This window comes from Periophthalmus magnuspinnatus, chromosome 18 (assembly GCF_009829125.3).
Source record: "Periophthalmus magnuspinnatus isolate fPerMag1 chromosome 18, fPerMag1.2.pri, whole genome shotgun sequence".
Classification (NCBI taxonomy): Eukaryota; Metazoa; Chordata; class Actinopteri; order Gobiiformes; family Gobiidae; genus Periophthalmus; species Periophthalmus magnuspinnatus.
The window spans coordinates 23,569,368-23,593,375 of record NC_047143.1 but is presented as its reverse complement, the minus strand read 5'-3'; the positions used below and the strand labels follow the sequence as shown (position 1 = coordinate 23,593,375).

At 42.2% G+C, this 24,008-nt stretch overlaps 1 protein-coding gene across 4 annotated transcripts in view; it reads left to right on the top strand.

Annotated features, from left to right (window-relative positions):
- The first annotated feature begins 285 nt into the window (after positions 1 to 285).
- ppargc1a (peroxisome proliferator-activated receptor gamma, coactivator 1 alpha) overlaps positions 286 to 24,008 on the top strand; it is a 60,448-nt gene continuing 36,725 nt past the window's right edge. For 3 of the 4 annotated variants that reach the window (XM_033983273.2, XM_033983272.2, XM_033983270.2), the window contains exons 1-2: positions 286 to 487; positions 2,346 to 2,525. In XM_033983273.2, the coding sequence (XP_033839164.1) occupies positions 440 to 487; positions 2,346 to 2,525 (228 nt within the window). In that variant the 5' untranslated portion in view covers positions 286 to 439. Of the gene's footprint in view, positions 488 to 522; positions 872 to 2,345; positions 2,526 to 24,008 lie in introns of those variants that run through there. The other variant, XM_033983271.2, reaches the window with a different exon arrangement.

Sequence of the window (24,008 nt, the reverse complement as noted above, 5' to 3'; positions counted from 1 at the left end):
ATTGGGGCTTAAGGCGCATGCAGTGCACACCTCCAGCTCCCTTTGGCTCGTTTACATGCGGTTTTTTTTTGTCCCTCTGCGCACAGATAAACCAGCTGATATCAAAGGCAAACGCTGTCCTCTTTAAATCTCTCCACTGCTTCTCTCTGTGCCGTGCGCTCTTTACTATGCGAGCAGCCCCTCTAGTCCCCGCCCTCTCCTCTGCGCGTCACCGGCGAGTAGTGCGCGCAGAGAAGTCACTCCCCTGCCTACTTTTAATAGCTTTGTCATGTGATGGAAAGCAGTTGTAAGACAGGTGCCCTCGGTTCATTCTCGGCGAGGGGCAGCAGTAGTCGCCTGTGCGCGAGCGAGAGGGAAGCGCGTGTGGATTTCTTTTTTACTTTTATTTCTTTTTTCTTCTTTTTTAACCCTTTTGCAAGGACCGTCATTCAGTGTCTGGATGGCGTGGGAAAGGTGTAACCAGGACTCGGTGTGGAGAGAAATAGAGGTGAGAGCATCTTTGTAAGAAAAAAAAAAAAAAAAAAAAAGCGACTTCTCTGTATCTGTGTGGACTGTTTCGTATTGGATCCTTGGACTGCGCTGACTGCTCTCCCTCACAGTGGTTCGCTATATCTGCGCTCTGCTGTGCTGCTGCTGCTTAGTGCGCGTCTGGATTTGAGGAGTTGAGGATGCGGGAGATATACACGCAACACGGGAATATGACAAGCGGAGGGGACGTCTTTTCTTCTCAGTTACAGATGTAGTTATGATATTTCGTGCACGGGCTGGGACTATCTCTTCCTATAGGATCTCTCTCTGTGTTTTTGAGTGGATTTTCTGAGCTTTTCCACGCGCACCGGTGCCAAAAATGACTGAAATGTCTCAAAGTCAGGTATTTGGCTTGCCACTTAACGACGACGATAACAATCCCTTTGATGTGCAGCTTGTCCACTTTGCACGGAGCAGTGTTTTGGCTGTGCACAGGAGCAGTAGAGCCTTATACGGTTTAACATCCCCGGCAGAAGGCAGAGAGTAACGCTCCATCCCATTGCCTATCCCCACTGTATCCTGTGCGTAAAAGCTCTCTCCCCCCCATCACCTCGCACATCAAAAGGATACTTATTCGTCCTCTCACTTTGCTTTTCGTGTTGCTTTAACAAACTGCACATTGCCATTACGCAGCGTCATTTCCATCATTAAAAGTAAAAGGTGCATCTGGATTTTAAAGGCAGAGAGAGGGGGGGAGGCTGTGCGACTTTGCAAACGTAATTCTTGCATTGTGTTGCAGTCGTGCAGTCGTAGATCACTGTTTCTCCTGCACTCATCTTCTCTCGGAGCCAGTGCTTGTCTGTGGCACGCGTGCGTAAATCACAGATGCGCTTTTGCTGCTGCTGCTGCTGCTGTGCTCGCTCATCTGTCTGGCGGCGCTATTTCATTAGTTCGAGCAGTCCGGGGACATAATTGGGTGTAAGACAGTTAGACCCCTGACTGCCGTTCCGTTGATCCTGTGTTTTGGCGCATCTTCTGTGGAATGGAAACTAAAACACAGAGACGCGACGCACTCACGCGGATTTGCCTCCCCGCACAGCCTCGCGTGCTTCTGCCATTCCGCGGACAGATGAAGTGTGACACCGGTGTCTGAGCGGTTTTGCCTACTTGGCACGGCTCCTCTCTCATCCCCTGCACGCGCTAAGAGCCAAATACCTCGCGCACTGCCAGTGGATATCAGTCGTATATGTGTCTCTCGCTCTTACAGCGTGTGCTAGAACTAATAAAAGAGCGTGTTACAAATGCATCCTGACATCCCGTTTTGTCCTGCGTGTGCCTGTGAAAACCAAAGCTCTGGTGTGAATTCTGCTTGATAATGGCTTGAAAGTTGCCAAAGTGCTGCGTAAACTGTCAAATTTGGCACATCCAAACGCCTGATTGAGACCAGAATCTTCCCTAAACCCTTCCTTTTCACCAAAAACAGCGTCTATCATCATCATTCTTATTATTCTTATTATTACCTGAAGCTGTCTGCACTTGTTGCCACCTCCCACGTTATTCCGTTATGCTTCTGCCTCCGGGACTGTGGCTCTTCATTTTCAGCCCGAGCGGAGCTGATGATTTGCGTATAGGGGGAGGAAACGGTAGCAGCTGCTTCATACAGACACACACTGGCAAGATAGCATAAACGTAGCTGGTGAATTACAAAATGTTAACAGGGAATAGCGTTTAGGGCATGCACCGTGACGCTGAGTTGTGGGAGGGAGCACAGTGCCTTCTCCAGGTCGAACAAGGAGTTGATTTTGCAAAGTTGTGTCATTTAAAGTGTAAAAATGCTTCAAAATGGTGATGAATTGTGCTTTGTGTGCTTCCCCCAGTGCGCTGCCTTGGTTGGCGAAGACCAGCCCCTCTGCCCCGACCTCCCTGAACTTGACCTGTCCGAGCTGGACGTCAGTGACTTAGATGCAGACAGTTTCTTGGGTGGCCTCAAATGGTACAGTGACCAATCGGAGATCATATCCTCGCAGTATGGCAACGAGGCGTCCAATCTATTTGAGGTAAGTCTGCTTAAGTACGTCGCTTAAATTGCTCTATTTTGTCTTTATTTTCATGCCTGCGTTATGTAATTTTTATGCGTTTGATTTATAACATTCTTAAGCACCAGCCAAAGCCAGTTTACAAACAAGTTTTCTTTTTTTTACTGCCCCCAAGTACAAAAGAGGAGATAACAGCGCCGTGATAAGAGCTTGCAGACCTTTGTCCCTCGTTTGGATCCTGGCCGCCACTTTAGGCTTCTCTTATCAAAACATTTATTTCAGTTCAGGTTCAAGCAACGCGGCGCACATCAGACAAAACAGTAAACTCTGTACCATGTTGCAAAACGCCTCTCAAAGGTTACGGTGTAAAACTTCAATCTTTGCGTCCACCGTTCTCTCCCTACCTCCCCGTTCCCTTCCTTCACATCTTAACCGTGGCGTTTCTTTTCTCACCGAGAGTCCACAGAGGGCGATGATCCGACCAGGGCCATAAAACCATCAGTCTTGGGACTCTGTTGCGGTCCCCAGTTCATTATAGGCCTTTATCAGTGGCAGAGATAGACAAGAAAGAGGCGAGATTGGATGCTTTAGCCATGCCTCGGGAGGGAGAAAGAAGGGAAAAAGTGTTTGTACCACCGGTCTTGTCATGTTTTTTGGCTCCTGCTTGCGACTCTAAAGCTGATAAGGGAGTAAATTCTTTCCACTTTTGGCCTCGGCGAGATCAGCCAGCACCTATTCTAGCTCGACTTTACACGGTAGTCCACACATAGTCCACGATACAAGGATAGGCCTAAGTACTTGTGCTGTGACTGCTCTGCTGTCGTCTTGGAGTGATATGGCTCCCAGCCCAGTGAGTAGCTCAGGGGATGGATATAAATACCAATAAGTTTGTGCATGTGAGCGAGGAGGAGAGCCAAGGTCTAATTTAGGAACACAATGGATGGTGCAAGGCCAAATTACATTGAGTTCATGCTGCGTATTGGTAAAAAAACACTCACAAATCGGTTCGTTCGATGATTCGTTCGATGTTTCTTCCATCTTAGCGTGTAGATGTGTGACAAATTAAAACACAGGACACTAGAAATGATTGTGTTCTTTGCGATTGTCAAACCAGGAAGGGGGAAATCTATTTAGTCTTTCTACTCTACGACTCTATTAAGTTGTAAATACTTCAGTCACCAAAACATATCTGTACGTTTATTAGCCCTCCATATAACACTTGTAATCTGATAATATTGTGCTGCATTTGTTAATACGGTGAGGTCAAAGGTCAAGCTAAATGCAGTTGCTTCCGTTGTCGTCGGGAACCATGATGTTTACAGTAATTGCGGTAAACTGTTTGGCTGACATGTTGGGCATATTCACTAAGAAGGCACATTATACGAAAGACTTCTAATCAACACTTCCAAAGCTTCTAATATATTTGCCTGACCAGGGAGTTTTCTTTTTTTCTTCTCTCCATCTTTGGAAAGTTTCAAGTCACCATATGAGGCGTTGGGTTCATCATACAGCAGGACTGAGCTAATCCCACTTAATCTGACAGGGGGAAAGTTTGCAGCTCGGCGAGGATCACAGGGCTGAGGCTGCAGCTCTGACTTCCTGCACACTTTGATTGGCCCCTGCTCACGCTAAGAGGAAGCAACCAATCACGGGGCCGGGATTAGAAGTCACTCTAACAACCTATTAAAGCGTACTGTATATTTGAGCGTTTCACTGTCTGACATGCAATTTGGTTTTATGTCAGATGCCCTGGTCTTCTTGGTATAACTTGGCACAACTTTATCATTTATTCAGATTTACGACTTGCGCATGATGTACCTGGGTTCTGAAGGTCGAATTTGGGCTGTAAATCTGTCTAGAATAACGTAATTTACCCCATTAACATGTTTTCTTTGTTGAGCTTGAAGTTATCGCTGAAAACCAATGTTCATTCGTATGTTAATTCCTCCTTACTCTACATACTACACATTACAATGCACTGTGGAGCGTATTAGCACGTTGGTAACACTTCTTACACTGAACAAATGTAACAACTGGGTGCAGCTGTCATGACAGGGCCCCTCTTTTAAATACCCAAGTTGAGAACAACAGCAAGTCCGGAAATGTGTACTTCATTAGTGCGAGTCAGCTGTGGAGGTGATCTGTACCTCACATAGAAAACATGATGTCATGGATTTGTATTTTGAGGCGACTCCTTATAGTAAAAAGTAAAAATAGAAGTAGTTTGTTCGCTCATCGCCTTCCTCACGCACTCCCAGCATCGTAATTATTCGCCTCGATGAGTTTATAAGCGCCGTCGTGACTTTAAGAGGCTTGGTTTCTAACATGCTAACAGCGCGCTAACGTTACTTACTGGTGTGCGGACAATACAAATGCTTTACAGGGGTGTCAAACTCATTTTTACGAACTGCCACATCAACAAAATGGCTGCTCAGATGTAACTGTAAGATAAATGTCAATATGTTTTTATCTTGTTAATTAACCGGTTCTATATTTATTACTTATTCAAGTTACAAATATTGCATATGGACTTGCATAGATATGAAAAAATGACTGTTTAACTGTGTGTCTAATGATAAACTGATATTTTAAAGCAGTCATACCTTTTAATTTACTTTGTCGCGGGCCACGTAAAATGACGGGGCGGGCCGCATTTGGGCTACGGGCCTTGAGTTTGATATAATGAAATACAGACAGTGCACAGACATCTCATTTTGACCCTAATATCTCCTTTTTTACGATATATCTGTACTGAAAATGGATTAAGATTGATTACATGAAGAACAGCCCTTTTAGTATTAGTTGATCGCTTGGTATTCTGTGACTCTTTTAGCTCATGATGTACAGTACGGGCGATGAAGTAGTATGTTATGTTCTCTTAAAGGGGAAAACTTGGAGTAGCTTCTTGGATCACGATGCGTCCCCTGGCTGGCCTTTCTTTCCGTCTCCTGCCACTGTCCGAACTGTTCCTGACACCGAATGTGAAGAATGAAACCCCTCCGCGGTAGCCCCCCATAAAGCAAACACCTTCTCCAAATACATACACCCAAATAAGAGGTCCTGGCCCGGTGTGTGCCTGCCTGACACCTCTTCAAAACCGGGCGCGACCGTGAAAGTCCGAGGGCTATTTTGAGCCACTGTTGTTAAGGGGCGGCTAACTCCCAATAAGTTCCCAGTGTACTGCCAAAGATAACGGCACAGAAGCGTGACCCGATGTCTTTTTAAACCACTGGACCGGCGTTCAAATGCCACGTGGGAGAGAGGAGGCCTGGCGAGCGTTTGTTTTGGAGGGCCGCTGAGGGATGCTAGGTAGCCGTTCGACACGTACCATGATACAAAAGTATTTGCAGTTGCTGTGTGGGAGCTATTGATTGTACCGCGTGAATTGGATCAAAGCGAGTGCAGTTTTGATGACAGACGGAAGGAAACAAACGCAGGGTTTCTCTGTGACCTGGCCAGGGGTGGGGATGATGACATGATAGCTATGGAACATTTATGCGCGGTAATTGGTCACATTTTCCAGCTTCAAGGCACTTTACGTCAAGAAACCGCTCACATATTCGCACGCACGTTCGTACACCGGCGTACGCGGACACCGGGGGCGAAGTGGGTTAAGTGTCTTGTCCTAGGACACAACAACAGCATTCGTATTCATCTGTAGGAGCTAGAATCGCACCGGCAACTTGCGAATCAGTGAATCCGACCGTTCAACCGACGACGTCTATGTCAAGAGCAAAACCGCCAACCTTCAAATCAGTAGACAAACACTCTAAAACCTCGTGATCACGTCAAAATATGTAGTAGCAGTAGTAGTGCATCCTCCACCAAAGGCATTACTAGGCCATTAGTCACTTTTATGATCAATAAAAAAGATTAACTGGTAGCAGCATGAGAAGTGACATCAGCTCTCCTTGAGTAATATCGTGTAATAATACTCATTTTGAAACCGCTTTTATAACTACGATTTAATTAAGCCTTGATAAAGCATGAACAAGACGCTTTATGATAACGGATAGTTCAGGTTTAGTAACGGCTTAATTAACGGGTTGTGATAGCGTTAGGGTGTTAGTTAAGGAGTTATCAAATCTGAACTTTTATCAAACCAGACTTGTGCCGCAAAATCGACTTTTCAGAGCTTTTAATCATGTTATAGTTGTGTTTCCCGTTCTCATTTACCTTCTCGAAGTTGTTTTTTGGAGTGATCTGTGCATATTTGAGCAATCTTTAATCGCTTATTTGCCGATCGGTCTACGTTTTCACCGTCACCGGCACACGCCCACTGTGACGTACTTCTTTAATTTGATTTTCTTACTCAGTGATATTCAGCAGCTGCGTGTAATCACTTAAGTACAAATGAAAAAAAGGTCTCGCTAGTGTGATTTGCAGCTACACGACTCTTTGTTGCGATGACGTTTACGGCGATGTCAGCTTCCATCGGACACCGCAGTTTTCTAACGCGGAAGTCAGCGAACTCGCTTCTTTTATTAAGTCGTTTTAAATGAATATTGTGATTTAAAACGCCCAAATTGTAACATAATGATCCACGAGTGTCAGACACAAGCACAACAGGTCTGCTTTAATAAACGATTTGTTCATCATGAGTTGGGTCTTTGTCCAGGCTAAGGCTAAATCATGTGTATAAGGGTTTTTGTAATGGCATCGTTATAGATTTGTTCCTTCTGCCTTTTCTATTTTTAGGCCAGACAATAGTCCAAAGAAAGAAGGCGTAACCCTGTCATATAAAATTGAGGATAGCATCTCTATAGACGACAGATGCATGCTAAAAAGTGGGAAATGTCTGGACCGGTGCCAGGATGAGTGAAAGCCTGGGGATTTGAAGTAAAAGGTTATGGGCTTTGCAGGTAGTAAAATCAAAATACCAGGGCTTAGAGCATTAGTGGATGATGTACAGTGACATGTGAGGAGCATATGTGGTCGGCCATGTTGGGGAAGGCGCCACTCCAGCAGGACGTGACAACGGGCCTCTCAAAAGCATTATGGTCTTTGCTTTGCTCGTTTTGGGACAGATGCTCGGTAAGCAAAGCAGATTATATTGATTGGGACGTGTTTAGAGAGCTTAGGGAACAACTTGCGTGAAAAATGCGGATGAGGACGGAGCAGGGACGTTTGTCGGCGGTTTGGAGACGCCTGAGAGATTTCGCGAATGTTCGTTTTGAGAGGAAAGAACGCGAACAGTTTTGATCCGTCTGGTTTGATAGGGTTGTTTGTCCACTGATCCGAAGGTTGCCGGTTCGAATCCAGCTCTCGACATGAACGTTGTTGGTTGAGCGGTCAGGCCAGCCGATGAACGGGTTGATGGTGCGATTCCAGCTCTCACATCTCGTGACCATTTACCAGGGATTACACAATATATTTTTTAGTTTTTGAGAATAAACATTACAATTTTGATGATTATTCGTGTTATCAGGTCCAAATAACAGTCAAATCCTTATTAAAAAAAGCATTTTCCTTTTCGGTTTTACATTTTTTAATATAAATTCAATTGTTTTTGTTCGTAAGATTGCGTTTTAAATATCTAGATTAACAAAATTTGTAATAATTTGATTAATCTGGACATCCCCGTTCGATGTGTCTTCATAGTTCCGGTTGTAATATCTTATTTTATATAGCAAGAACATGTAGCTAGCTTGCAAGCAAAGCAAATTACATTGATTACCCCAAATATTTTTCTCTGTTAGCAAAGTATTTGTTGACACCGCGACCAAAGAGAACAAAAAACCCGCCCACTTTCCCCCAACACATACATATATACAAAAGCCACCCTCATTGTCCCTGTTGCTACTCCCTCCTGAATGTTTATTTTGCAAATGTATTCTGACATTTCCACGCCCGCACCCGTTCTCCAGCTCGGGCTGCCACACGTGTGCGCGCATTACCATATCGCACTGTATAAAATAATACTCTTCAAGTGACTCCTTATTAAAATACCCCTCACCACGCTTCCCCCTCGCCGCCCTCCACCTCCTCCTCCTCTCTTCTCTGTCAGTGTATTCTCAACCCGCGGTCCCTTCGTACATACAGACTGCCGGCGCTTTCTACACAAATGAGACGCGAGCTCAAGATGTCCCAAGTTGTGCCGTCTCGCAGCGTCTGTCAAATCCACTTCACAACAAGATCGGCGATGCACTGTAAGGCCCCCCCCCCCCCCCCCTCCCGCTCCCGACGGCGAAAGCGTTTGTTTATGGTTGAAGCGACTAAACAGATATATTTCGGACAATGTTGGCTTGAAGGAGGAGCCAGAAGGAGGAGGAGGAGGGATGAGGGCAGGACGTGGCCAAAAAGCTAGCTCGTGTTTTGGTTTGGCTGGCTGTTTGGTGTTGCTGGATTGACTTGTCCCCTTTATCACACTTCCATCGCTCCCAGTGGGCCCTGCTGCAGATGGACCCAGCTGAACCCTTGTCGCCTCTCATCACTGTGTCCCTGTGTTATATAGCCAAAATATGTAGTTATATATCCAGTGGTGGTGTCCTTGGGTAGCTTAAAAGTACAGTTATATTCACAGTTGCTGTTGTAGTAGTAGTAGTTTAACGTATACGCCAAATGTATGTTTAAAGTGCACATATTATGCTATTTTCTGATATGTTTTAATGTCGTTTCCCCAACAAAAACAGATCTGGAGTTGTGTTTTGTTCCTTTCACGCATGTTTAACGCACAGATTTAGGCTGCGTTCTTCTCTCAAGCAGAAAACACTCTGTTCCACCTTGTGATGTCATCATGTGGGAATACAGGAAGTGTGTTTTTCCACTGTGTTTTTAAGATCCATACGCCTTCACTAGAATCATTTGGGATAATTTCAATCCTGGAATTACCAATCTACTACTGAACAGAAGGTGAAACGTAGCTGTTAACTTGAAAACTACCACTTTGTGACATCACAAGGTGGAACAGAGCGTTTTGAGGTTTGGAGATGTAGACAGACAAATAATGCAGGGTTGTGAATGAAACTAAATGCAACTCCAGGTATGTTTTTGATGAGATAACAGCATTATAATGTGACTTAAAGCTCAGAAGAGTCAGTTTTGTCTTTTTTGTCACCTTTAAATCAATATGTACCTTAGATATCGTCAACTGCCATACATCCAGACTGCAAAAATCCAAATGAAGTTCTGACTTTTTGTGTAAACAGAGCCAGAGACAGAATCAACGCTGATCAGATCTTAATCACGGTGTTGTTTTGTTGTAGTGTGTGTGTGTGTGTGCGTGTGTGTGTGTTTGCGAATTTGGTGAGAATGTCTATTTTTAGCAGCAGGGTAATCTCTACTAAGAGCCTTTCAGGGCCGTTTCACTTGAACCTGGCCAAAATACTAAGCCAATAATCCACCCCACAAACTGTAACACATAGCAACGATGCCGTGCGATAAAACCTGGCTCCCCTCTGTATTATTTAATAGTGTGCTCTTTGAAACGCAACACGCAAGGAATTCTGTCTTTCCGGTCAAAAGATGTGAAGTTTGCATACAGATAAAAAAACGCCTGACCAATGTTGGATCAGAAATTTTGAAGCTCGATGTAAAAAACAACCAATAAACGATCATTTTCAAACTAATTTATACGACTGACATAACCCAAGAGCAGATTTAAACCACAAAAACGCTTCTAAATCTACAATTTTGCCAAAAAATCATGAGCTGCAATAAATAAAGAGCTGAATGAAACGCTTTAGTACATCTGAAATGAGTCCTGGAAGTTATTAATTCAACCTTTTTACAGCTCAAATCTAAAAAACATCCCAAAAACTCCCAGTAGTGCAAAGGAAAAAGTGCTTATATTAAAGATTCAAACCAAAAACTATTGTTCCAGCTGTCATTTACTGAAAGATACGTCGATATTTATAGTAATGATCATGACAGGTTTAGGTCTGGGTGGTAATTCTGCGATGAGAAGGAGGAGGGGAACCCAGACAGACAGGAGGAGAGAGAAGGAGGAGAGAAACGGCCTTCAATCAGAGGGAGATATGACTGATAGTGAAGCGCGATTAGTGCTGGGCCACAGGCAACTTCCTCCATCCAGGAAACAGCCATCGATCCTGGGAGAGTGTAGGTGTGCGGAGTGCTTGATGAGTCTGGAGCCCAGTGCTTGTGAATTCGTAGTTAGACTTGCTGTGATAATCCGTTTAAATGCTATGTTCCGGTGTTTTGGAAATGGGAGTTGTGGAGATTTTTGTGTAGTACGATGGAGGCTTTGTTATGTAAATTGTGTAGTGGAGGTTCTGCTGTCAGTTTGTGTCCTTTTGCAAAGTTCTACTGTGATTTTAAAACAATCCAAGGTTCATTTGTTCAACTGCAGCCGTTCGCATGCTCATGGTGGATGTTTAATGCCATATTGTGGAAAATTACGGGCAAAGCAACAGCGTCTCCATGGTGACGAGCAGGTGACAGGCCCTCCATGCAACAAAAAATGTGATGCTTTTTATGTTCTTTTAAAATAATCCATCTTTCATTCATTCTACGCAAAGCAATAACATCTCCATGGAGACGAGAATGCTACACCGTGAAACATTCTTGGCGAAGGAAAAACATCTCTATGGTAACAAGCAGGGAATGACAGATCCTTCATCAAAATTATATACTTTTTATGTTCTTTTAAAGTAATCGATGTTTCATTTATTCCACTGCAGGCGTTTACATTGTCACGGTGAAAGTTTAATGCCATACTGTGGAATATTCTACGCAAAGCAATAACATCTCCATGATAACATACAGGGAATGACAGACCCTTCAACAGAAAACATATATAAAACAAAAAAATATATAATTTTTATGCTCTTTTAAAGTAATCCAGGTTTTATTCATTCAACTGCAGGTGTTTAATGAAAGTTTAATGCCATACGAGGGAACATTTTAGGCAAAACCATAACATTTCCATGGTAACGAGCAGCAGACATACATAAAACAATACAAAAAATGTGATAGTTTTATGTTCTTGTCGAAATTGGCTCAAATATGTTCATTTAATTTGGATTTTTGTCTCTAAAAACGGGAAGAGATGAAGTATTTCGGTTATTCCATGTCTCATTTTAGGTTCGAAATGGTTCCGCATGTAGAAAGTATTACGTGTCGTTGCTAATAGCTGAGATAGGTAAAGAAATCTCTTCACAATTTCATTTTATTTGGACAGCATACACACGGAAGCAGATTTGGCAAAACATCTGAACGCGAGTATCACTGAACAAGTCTGTCAAAAAAACGTACATCTGAGCTCAAAATCCCTTCAGCATTACGCATATTTATTTACGCCCCCTTTCGCATATGGCTCTTGTACTGTACAAGAGCCAGAGTGTAATTTGGAGAGCTTTGTCATCCGAGCAGAGAAGAGTGAGCCGTCCCGTTTGGAGTAAGCTGTGTGATGTGCACTGCATGTTTATATCTGCGGCTTATACCTCCCCCTGAAGCATTTAAGTCTTCAAATAGTTCAAGAGGCTCTCGGAGTGACTGGATGACTCACTCCTCGACCAATCGGAGGAGAGGAAGCGGGTCTTTGCTCATCGCCATCTGAAACCGCTACTTCCCTTTATACTTGTGCTGGGACGAATGAGTGAATGTACAAAATGGGTGCAAAAGTGAGAAATATACACTGCCCAGACAGCGGAAAGTAGCTATAATATGTGTGTAGCCTTGTCACGAAATGTGGAAGTACGAAAACGTAGACGATAAACGGTATTATCCAACGCCGCTGACCCCAAAAACAGTTCTATATGTGCAGTATTTTTAATGAATATGAGCTGCAACGTATCAATGAGACACTTAATGAGCCATAAAAGGTATTTATTCAACGCTTTACTGCACAAATCTTCAGAAAAGTAAAAAAAAAAAAAGAAAAACTTCCCTTTAGTACAACGTAAAAGTACTGACCCCCTAAAGTAATTATTCCATCTATCATTTACTGAAGTCGATATTGTAATTATGGTGACATTTCTAAGTAGATGTTATTTATTCAAGCTTGGGGCCGACATAAAGCTGCACGACGGAACTTTCCACCCGCTACTTCTCCCCGTGTACGTCGTATTGCTTTGCCTGGAATGTTCCACGGTTCGCCATTAAACATATATAAACGATAATAGCAACTAACAGCAATAGCAATAAAAAAGTATTTGAGTATATGCCAAATCAATATGTTTAATGCTTTATTGCGGAACTTTCCAGGCAAAGCAACAACATCCAGCTGGACAAGTCACACCGGACACTTTTAACGAATGCAGTGGCTGGTTTTTCATCTCTTTTTCAATGTATCTTTTATTTTTATTTGATTTTTATATTAAAAACCCACTTATTTCTTCCATTGCCACTGAATTTGGACTCATCTGGCTTAGCATAAAAATTTATTACGACTATAGGGAGCAACAGGGAACAAACGTTGTATTTTTTTACCTTTATTTTCGTAATAGTTTGCGTAGCTGTGGTAAAATTAATTTCCCAGGCCGTGATGGTTTTTGACCTGTCCAAGCTCCAAAACGGTCTGCTTCCTCGTGAATTCTTTTGCCAATTATTTGGGTGGAATTGCATGCCAGCGCTCTTTTCTTTAGCGTTGATTTGTTTGACTATATGGGCCAAGCCAGTGCAGATTTCCAAGTGTCTGGGCTTTTCCTGTAGTCGATGGCCATTGATCTTTACACATTTGGCACGCGTAGCACAGTCTCGGAGCAGGTGTGGTCAGCTATATGTAAAGTGTAGAAAAATCTAACTAAAAGCTACATGAGAAGAATCCACGAGGGAGCAGATCACAGAATTCGATATTGATGTTACAGAGAATTCCTTAGCTTTCATTTTTCCCTCATCCAGGAGAGATGGAACGCCGCTTTGATGTTATTTTACCTCGCGCATCCTCGTAATACTAGATTTAAGACTACACAGGAATCAAAGGTTCGTGGAGTCCTAAGCGTTTGGCTCACATGCTAGTCATACGCAGTAGAAAAGATAAAAAAAGAAATCTTTGATAACATCCCGGGAAAGTCATGACACGGATAAGTGGTGGACATTTTGCTGTAGCGGCAGCCTATACCTGGCCCGATCCGCTCGCCGAAAAGTCAAGGTAAAAGATAATGCATTTATTCAGTAATCAGCAAATAGCTTTTGTACAGCAGGTGAGTGGTGAGGCTGGTGAAGGCTTGATAAGATCGTTTGCTTTCAGGTGTTTCCCTGTCGCTGCAGAGTGCAAATTGAAGAGGTGACCTTTTTACGCCGTCATAGGAAAATGGAGTGCGTTTTTTAGCCCCGTGATTCCATTAGCATACAGTACGATGAAGGTTCTTTAACAATAGGACCAAGTAGCCAAGGAAAGCTAAATAATCAGATGCTCTCACGATGTAGGTTTCAGCGTTTACCGAGGTTTGGGATTGGAGCAAAGTGTTCAGGAGTTCGTCTACTGCAGGGGTGGCCACATATAAAAACACAGACAAAGCTAAGGGCCAATTAAGGGCCATAGACTGGTAGCGAATACAGTGAATACTTCAAATCTGCGTTATTATTACAAGTTAGACTGAACCATAGACCTTTATTCACGCTCACATCCTCAGTGGGACACATTAAATATTTGAGATGGGCTTGTTAAAGTAGATTTTCAGAAAAAAGTACTGTTTAAAGTAATATGGGCCAATTCACCTGGGAGCTTGAGGGCCAAGAAAATTGGTCTGAGGGCCGCATTTGGCCCCTGGGCCACAGTTTGGGAGTGCCTGGTCTACTATCTTTTTTATGTTCTTGTTATGTAGAAATCAGCTCAAACATGTTTATTTGATTCAGATTTTGTCACTAAAAACAAGAAGAGATGAGGTATTTCAGTTATTCCAGGTCTCATTCTAGGTTTTGAAATTGTTTAGCATGTAGAAAATGTTGCGTATCATTGCTAATATCTAAAATAGATAAAGAAATTTCTCACAATTTAATTTTATTTCGATCATCATACATTTGAGATCAAAATCCCTGCAGCGTTAAACATATTACGCAAAAAAATTAAAGAAATTTGCTGTATAATTTTGTAAAAAAGTGGTATGTGGTGATAGTTCTGCTGTTGGATACTTGAACCTCAACCAGGACTTTTGCCATATTGTCCATATTGTCCATACTGTCCGTATTTTCCATATTGCCCATATCGTTCTTGAACATATTGCAACACCTTTATCTTCTATGCACACAATACACACACAATACATGGATATGAGACGCCTGCATTGTCTAAGCTCACCCTTGTACCGTGTCCACTCCATCCCGGCTCTCCAAGCGTTGGCGGCATTCCGAGGAAGACATTACAGAGACAAATGAAACTGAGCAGAGCATGGATGGGCTTGGCACTGCCCGAAAAGGTCATTGGCTTTTGCTGCTGCTGCCTCTGCCCGTGTCCAGGAGTCTGTGTCCGTGAGATCAGCGGAGGATTGTAAAAAAACGCAATAATGATCACGGCTTTCTTTGCAAATATATGTAAATGTCAAAGCTTTAATTGCACAAAATCATGACTGGTATTACTCTGGTATTAGTCTAGGCAACTCTTGGTTTGGATTGGTATTATGACTCAAGTTAAACAGTAGCAAGAGTGGTAGTAACGGGCAACAGTGGCTCAGTTGGTAGAGCGTTCATCTTCTGATCCAAGGGTTTTGGTTTGAATCCTGTTTTTGTTTTTGTTTTTGTCATATCTACTGGGATTCCTGCTCCCACGGGTTAATGCTGTTGTTGTGTCCTTGGGCAAGACACTTAACCCACTACACCCCGATGTCTGCGTACACTGGTGCATGAATAAACGAATGAACGAACGTGTGTGTGAATGGTTTAGCGGTTCGTTGATGTAAAACGCTTTGAGTGACTTGAAGGTGGAAAAGTGCCACATTTTAACTTGATTTCAGTAAAGAAAAGTCAATACCACAGTGATAATAAAACAATATCAACAGAATGTAATTTTCAAACCAAAGTAATACTGTATTTAGTAGTAGCATTTTTATTTTTATTTTTTTTATTCGGTCATTACATTCAAAATCCAACATTATTCACCTTGTATAATTTTGTACATAACATTTCTATCATGACCGAAAGGGTTTAGGCTGAAGTAAAAATGACTTATAACGCCTAACCCATTTTTTAGAGTATAAGTCACACCCACAACCAAACTATGAAAAAAAAGTGTGACTTATAATCCAGAAAATATTGTAGTTTTTGTCTCTATACCTTGTGATCTTATACTAGTTCTGATATGGATTAAGATTTCAACCAATCCAAAACTAGTATCTTGTTTAAATTTTCCTGTCAATTATTTCAGTTAATTTTATTTATATACGTCGCACTTCAGCTGCCCAAAGTGCTTCACATAAAAACAAATATACAGATAATACCATGCATAGGATTAGTATGAGCATCTCAGTATCAATGTTTCGGCAACCCTGATTAGTAAAGTGGTATTTTGATGAGTAGTAGTTATATAGTTTGAAGCAGAAGTAGTAGGAATTGTAGCAAAAGTGACCAAATTGTAGATGCACAAAACAAATATACAGATAATACCATGCATAGGATTAGTATTAGCATCTCAGTATCAATGTTTCGGCAACCCTGATTAGTAAAGTGGTATTTTGATGAGTAGTAGTTATATAGTTTGAAGCAGAAGTAGTAGGAATTGTAGCAAAAGTGACCAAATTGTAGATGCTGTACCAGTAAAAAAAAAAATGCAAAAATTCACGATATAAACACATATTATCATAGTAAACGTGTACTTCTTCTAAGCAGTACTTTTCATGTTATGTTTGTTCCATATACATGCTCAGGGGTTGATTTGAACCCGGGTTTGTGGCTGTGTCCGTTTAGCAGCGTGTGAAGTAAAAATAGTCGATTTCCTCCTGGCCGCCCTCTGTTCCTCCATCACATTATCAACAGTGTAACAGTGTGTTCAAAGACCCCTTGCTTAGTGGTGCACATTCCGAGCTGCCGACTTAAGCAAACAGCTATTTGCATTCCATTAGGCGGAAAACGGCAGAGGGAAGCACCATTCCTCATCCCATCTCGCTGAATATTCCAAACATGAGGCTCCCAGTCCTCCGTTTTTGTTTTTTTCGCTCACGCCTCCCGCTGTGATCTCCACGGTAAGTCCAAGCTGGAACAATCACAGCAATCAGTGTTTTGCCGTACCAAGTCGATCGGAGAAAAGGGGTAGCCAAAACAAAAGTGTGTGTGGTCTATTATTGCCGTGCCGGTGATGCAGTGGTGTTAGTGAAAACATATATTTGAAAGAGTTAGCCAGCTGCTCTAAGGAAACAACAGGGAGACGGACGAATAGGCTCCATTATATTCCCTGCTTGGTTTGGAATTGTTTCATTAGCTGTTTGAGAGTGTCCATTGGGATTAGTGTTGTCACGATACTCGATTTTGATACTAAGGAATAGACTCGATACTCAATACAGATTCTGACGCCACAATCATAATAAAAAACACTATTTTCTTTAGACAATAGAATGTGATTTTCAACATTAAATCGTAGTACAGTGGTCCCTTGCTATATATCGTAGTTCACCTTTTACCTTTTTTTACATCGTATGAGCGTGCATTGTGTTCTGCGTCCTGATTGGCTGTTGGACTGTAGACCATTGTCCATCAGTCTCCTCCGTGCCGTGTCTCCTGTACAGTACAGAATGTGTTCAGACAAATTTACATAAACGTTGGATCTCAGTGTGACTCTGAAGTGCTGTATGTTTGCAATTAGTTTTCTCCACGACGAAACCCACAATGTCGATGAAACGTTCTGCACCGACAAAGAAGCCGACGAAGGTTTGAACTTTGAGAGAGTTTAAACAAGAGAGAAATGTGAGGAAATGTTAATGCCTGTGTGAGAAAAGTGTATAAAGTGTGTGGTGAGGGGTTTTACAGCAAAAAAAAAAATAGAATAATTGTAAAATATAAAGCTGAGACTTCATGGGTTTCGCCTATTGTGGGTTATTTTTAGAACGTAACCCCCGCGATAAACGAGGGGCCACTGTACTTTCTTTTTCCATGTGTCTTATATCTGTGTAATACCTCAGTCGTCCAGTAGGTTCCATAGTGTCCATGGGAGTATACAAATCTATGTGTCTTATACTCAAGATCATTCTAAAGATATTCAGGAAAGGGTAATTTCTGTCCTGTGAATGTGACTTTTTTAGTATCGATACCTGCTCAAATGAGTATCCAGTTTCAGTACTAGTTTAGTATCGATTAGTATCTTTCGTTCCTTTTGACAACTCTACTTGGAATGATTGAGGATAACATGACAATTTTCTTGGAACCAGTTCACAATTTCAGGATTGATTTATAGTCAAGTTTGATTTCATAATGATTGATGTAAGCTTTGGACCTTCTATTTCTTTGAAAAGATAAATAAAGTCATTTGCTTGTTCTGCAAGTTGACACTTCGCTGTGATTGGTCCAGCTGTCAATCACACCGAGCCGTACAGAGGCCAACCAATTGGAGAAGAAGGTGAGGATAAGTGTGACAGATGCGTTGAAGAGAGATATAGTGTATCAAAATATTAAAAAAACAGCACATAGGCACAGGAATGAGCTCCTTTTGAGTGTTTTTGTTAACCTCCGAAAGTCTTACCTTGAAGTGTACAATATTCCAGGATTGTATGATGTTGCCGTGTTCAAATTCATCGACGGGCAGCCCTGCTTTCTTATTTTCCTTCCAGCTTTGTCATAACTGCTTTTTACCTCTTCAAAGGAACAAACCTCCTCTTTACTTATATTTTATTTTCCATATAAATGAAAAATCAACCAACTTCAACCTCATAACAGATCTGAGAGAGAGCTATAATCTGTGAAAAACGTGCGTATAACCTTCTAGAAGCCGACAATTTCCTTTGGTTTTCAACTAAATTATTATCGATTCGAATATTTCTGAGTATTTTTATTTGCAGCTTTAGAGAGAGGCAAACGTGAGTGCGTGAGTGAGTGATTCCTGACCCATAACACATGCACCTGGAAAAAGTCGAGCGTGTGTGAAACCATGTGAGAGGAACAGCTGAAGTCAGCAGGTGTAAGGCAGGAGATTTTTAACCAGCTACAGCGGCGGTACCAGTCAGCGAGCGAATCGGCTAACGTCCCCTGGGCCGCCATCTTGGATCCTACGACCTATGTCAACATTTTTTTTTCCCCCATATCCTCCTCCTTTTCTCTTTCCTCCTGTCTTCTCTCCCCTCCCTCACTTGCTCATCTGATCGCACTCTAACTGTCTCAAATGGTCCCCCGGAGATGTAGCGTCTGAGGCCTTACTGCAGGGCTGGGTGGGTGGATGGGTGGGTTCCTCGCAGATATGAAGCGCACGTAGAATCCCAAACAGTAGCAGACATCTCCTTCTTCTTCATTCAATGCACTTTGCCATTTGTATTTAAAGGAGAGGTAATGGTGGTGCCGGGCGGAATAACAATTACATGGCTGGAGTTTTAAGTTGGACGGGCGATGTATTTGTAGATGGGGATGATAAAATATTGGCACTTAAAGCAGACCTGTTGTGCTTTTAATCTGTGACACATGTGGATCGTTACGTTATAATTTGCACGTTTTAAATCGCAATAACAAAAGACGAAGTTTAAATCTTGTTGTAGGAGTGAAGACGTTTCGCCGCTCATCCAAGCCGCTTCTTCAGTTTTAGTCAGATTGCTGGTGGACACTGCCTTATATCTGAAACTGTAAACAGCTATTGTCTTCAGTTTCATCTTAAACGACCCTATTCAACCTTTAACGACCCTGCTATTGTTCTCTGTTTTGGGTCTGAGGATAGGGTTGTAGATCGGTGAGAGATTATGTCTCAGCCCGCCATTTCTGTTTAAGGAAGGATTCTCTTTCGTAACAAAAATAGCTTCTGTAACTCCCCTCTCAAACCGTTTCTTTTCGCTGGCTAAGATCTGAACCTCACTATGTTCAAATGAGTGGTTTAAGTCACAATAATCAGCTAAAATGACTTGTAAAAGAAACAAGTTCGCTGACTTCCGTGTTAGAAAACCGCCCCGTAAACATCATCGCAACGAAGAGTCGGTTCCTCCTGTGGATAGCTGCAGATGACGGTTTGCAGATTGCAGATTTTGTTTTTGATTTGTACCAAAATGACTACTCAACGCTGCCGAATCCTACGAATAAGAAGATAAAATACAGAGCAGGGGGCACGTTTTGGTGTTGGCGAAAACGTGAATTGATCAGCAGTATGGCGTCTTGAAAATAAGTGATTAAAGATTGCTCAAACATGCACAAATCACTCCAAAAACAACTTCGAGATGGTAAATGAGAAAGAGAAACAACTATGACATGATTAAAACCTCTAAAAAAGTCGATTTTGCATAATAGGTCTGCTTTAAAGTTCCACTATACGACCCGTTTGGTGGGAGGAGGGGTCCACCACCTTCTTGTTGCTATGGCGCTGTTATTCGCTTTGTTTGCCATGTTATGTCATGAAACTTATCGTTACGTTAATTACATATTTACAGATTGAAAACCTTGCATTGTTATTTTGAGTCGGGTCACCTCTCTACATATCTGACCTGCTTATCTCCAAAGATATGTTAAATGCCATACCGTGGAGCATTCACGATTCACGACAAAGCAACAACGTTTATCCGCCGCTTTTTAGTTTACTTTGGAAAATTTCGGAAGTTCTGCGTCTGAACTGCATCGTTTAGTACCTCTACTGTGGTCGGAAGGTTGTTGAGAATCCCCAGTAAACAGAACGCCCCAACGCCTGAATTTCCGACATCCAAAATCTGTATCTCGTTCCATCTCGGACCATTTGAGTTGGGAATAATAAGAGAGAATATTAGCCCTGTAGTGAATCCGAACACTACTTAAGCCATGTGTTACCGAGCCAATCTTAACCACGAGCACGATGTCGTCTTCGCATTTAGTTTTATGATTTGGAACATCTTCAGAGACCGCCGCGCACAGGGGACTTAACAGTATTATGTATGGCTGCCGCGCTCCGTACATCCCATAATCACCCTCTCTCCATCTCAGTGAGCGCCTACTAAATGACCGGTCTCCGTGATTTGTCTCCTTACCTCCCCCCTTTTTTTTTTCTTCTCCTCACCTCCTCCTCGTCTCCCTCGCCTTTCCGTTGCCATATGTCGCCGCCGTACGACCAGCCGACGCCATCATTCCCAACTAACGCCTCAACCGCAAGATTTTGACGTTGATTTATTTGCTCCGAAATCAGGGGGGGGCGACGTGGATAATAACGGAACGGCGTTATTTGTTTATCGAAACCACATCCCCATAGCCCCCTTTGCGTTTCTCGTGGCGGTATATACACTCTCCGCCGCGGAAACGCCTTTTGAATTTTGATTGTGCTCCGATTAGAGGGTCAGCGCAGTCACTTAACCTCAACCATATGAATTCTAAGAGTAAAGAAAGAAAGAAAACGCATTTGGATGGAGTAATTAAAGTGTCAGAGATGGGGGGTTTTTTCGCCGTTCCTTCCGAGTTAGCTCTCTTGGGGATGTTTTGTGTCACTAGCAGCTGGTTACTATTTGTGGGTGATGAGGAAGAGCGAGGAGTGGTGTGAATAAAATGTACTTTAAATACCAAATGACCCATTAAACGTCTGATATTATATCTATGAGTGGCGGTCACATGTTCTGCCTATCTGGTTTAGATTAGCGCAGGGCAGTCCACTGGATGTTTGCTCTATCTTTTTGGCTCGCTGTTAGCACTTTGAAATGTGAACAATGCTCTCCTCTTATGATGATTGTAAAAAAAACGATGGTAAATCTGTCAGTAGAGATGTCAGAAATAATCGGTTTGAATTGATAATTGCGAATATTCAGGGCTAAAATGAATAAATGATTAAATAAATAGTGGTGTTTGAATCCAGTAGCTGAGTTGGTAGAGCGTTCGTCCTCTGATCCGAAGGTCGGCGGTTCGAATCCCGCTCTCGACGTGAACATTATTGGTGGAGCGGTCAGATTCATTGACCCACAGGTTGCAGGTTGGCGGTGCGATTCCAGCTCCCACAAATGAATGCTGTCGTTGTGTCCTTGCGCAACACACTTAACGCACCTCGCCCCCAGTGTCTGCGTACACCGGTGTGTGAGTTTCAGTGCCTTAGAGGTGGAAAAACGATATAAAAATGCAATCGTTTACTATCAACACTCCAAATTTCGTTTTTAATCTGGCTGTTTATGTCACATTAACTTTACTGGTCATATACTCGAACAAATATGCCAATGTTTTAGAGGTTTATTTTAGCCTTTTATTTTACAATTTTGCAAAAATAGCGTAATTAATCTAGCATATGTAGCTTTTCCTGACACCCACTTTTATTCCGTCTTGGAACATAATCTTTCTCTTTAATGTGCTATCTCAAACATCTTCCTGGCAACTCATTTTAATAAGTAAACATAGCTTATGAAACCACTTGTTAAAACGTGATCCCTGGCAAACAGATTGCTAGCTTGGAATCCTCACGAACTAATTAGCGGATTTAATTTGGCTATTTGCCCCGCGTACCAGGCCGCGTGTTTGTTCAAAACCTCACCCCCTCTTATCAGCTCTGTGAATAGTATCTCAGGGTACACAATGCCGTGGTGCAACTCAATAAAAGAGTTAAAGGCAAGGACAATCTCAAAGGCAGGATCGTCTGATAACAAAAGGGCCTCACCTAATAATCAACTACTGGACTTGGCTGTTTTTTCACCCACACAGGAAGCTCTGCGGAAGGCGGAGGAGAAAAAGACCATGCCAGCACTTGCCAACATGCTTTATGGCTAATTGAAGCATTTGGAATAAAACAGCCTGAAAATGGCACCCTTTAGAATTGCAGCAGGGTTAATATATCGTGATCCCACAATTAGCCCAGGATTGTTAAGATCTCTTTAATTCGGCGAGGTCCATTAAGCGGGATGGGCAAGAAAGTGTTCCCTCCGAGACAATTTTTCTCCCCTCTCTTTGTTCCCACTGCCCCCTGTTCCTCTCAGCAGCTGCTGTTCTAATCAATATAAATGGACGGAGTTGGCAGCACGTCGCCAGGTTGTTTTGGCATCCACCTTTTTAGGCGCCTTTCCCACAATACTCGCGTTTTGTTTAAGAAGTTAGTAAAGGCTAAATTATGTGCTAATACCTTTAAACGTGCTTTCTTCTCTTCTAAACCGTAGTGTTGAGTAGGGTTGCTAAAAATATAGAAAACGAGATGCTAATTGTTGCTAAAGATAGTAAAAAGATAGAAATAACGTAAAATATCAAACGTAGGACAGTTTTAGATTGATCTTGAGCTTTATCTGGACTAGTATTTCCCTTAGACAGTTTATAGAAGTTGACTAAGGGAGTTAAGCTAGTTTCCAAATTAGGAATTCCGACCGTGCGTATCATAGCAACCAAAGAGACAATCCGGTGCGAGGATGTTGACAGTAACATCTGCATTGCTGGTTTATTGATAATTACATTTTATTGTCTAAAAAGAGTGTTTTTTATTACCATTGTGGCGCAGTGGAGAGTAGTGAGTATCGAAATGAAGTGTTTAATGAAGTAGTAGTAGTAGAAGTACGCAAAATTAAGACTGACATTTTGACACAATTAATATAACTGTACCTTGAATGCTGGAAACATGCAAAGCTAGTTAGCAGTTAGCCTTCTGGGATTGTCTAAATAAATCAGTGTCCTAGCAAGTATTGATTTGCATATGTATACTGTAAGATGGCTACTTCAGTGCGCCCCCTTGTGGACACTCGTATTACATCCTGTTCGTCCTCTGTGTAAAAGATCACTACGGTTTGCTCTGAAGCCCAGTTCTAAATCCCCACTTGGCCTGAGAGTGACTTCCACAGACCCACCACAGCAGCAGCAGCAGGAGGAGGAGGAGGTGGAGGAAGAAGAAGAGGAGGAGGAGGAGTGCGGTCACGACTTAGACTTTTACAAGTGTCTCTTTGAGAATATGAGAGTCCCTCCAGGGTTATTCCTCCGTCATACACTGCACCGGTGGGAACTCCAATGCTCGAGTTGTTCAGATGGGATTGAAATTATTACTCCCATGGAATAGTCCCAATCCTAGAAACCTTCCTCACTAACTATTTTACATTTCACAAATGGACATATGAATATAAACGGGATAATGTTAGGACTTGGAAATAGGCGTGGACATATGGGAAAGTAGTTTTGGCCTTAGCAGCAGTAGAGCAACTTGTAGGAGTGTTGGTAGTAGTAACCATGGTGGTAGTAGAAGTAAAAGTTTGTAGTACTAGCCTAGTTGTAGTAGTAGTAATAGTAGTAGAAGTAGTAGTAGTTGTAGTAGGGCTTGTAGTAGTAGTTAGTAGTAGCAGCCTAGTAGTCGTAGTAGTAGCACTCTTGGATTTTGTTTAATGAAGAGTGCATTATAAATAAAATTATTATTATTATTATTATTATTATTATTATTATTATTATTATTATTATTAAGTAGGTGTTGTAGTAATAGTAGTAGTACAAGGGCTTGTAGTTGCATTAGTAGTGCTAAAAGTAGGTCTTGTAGTACTAGTTTGTAGTAGTAGTTGTAGTAGTAGGTCTTGTAGTAATAGTACTAGT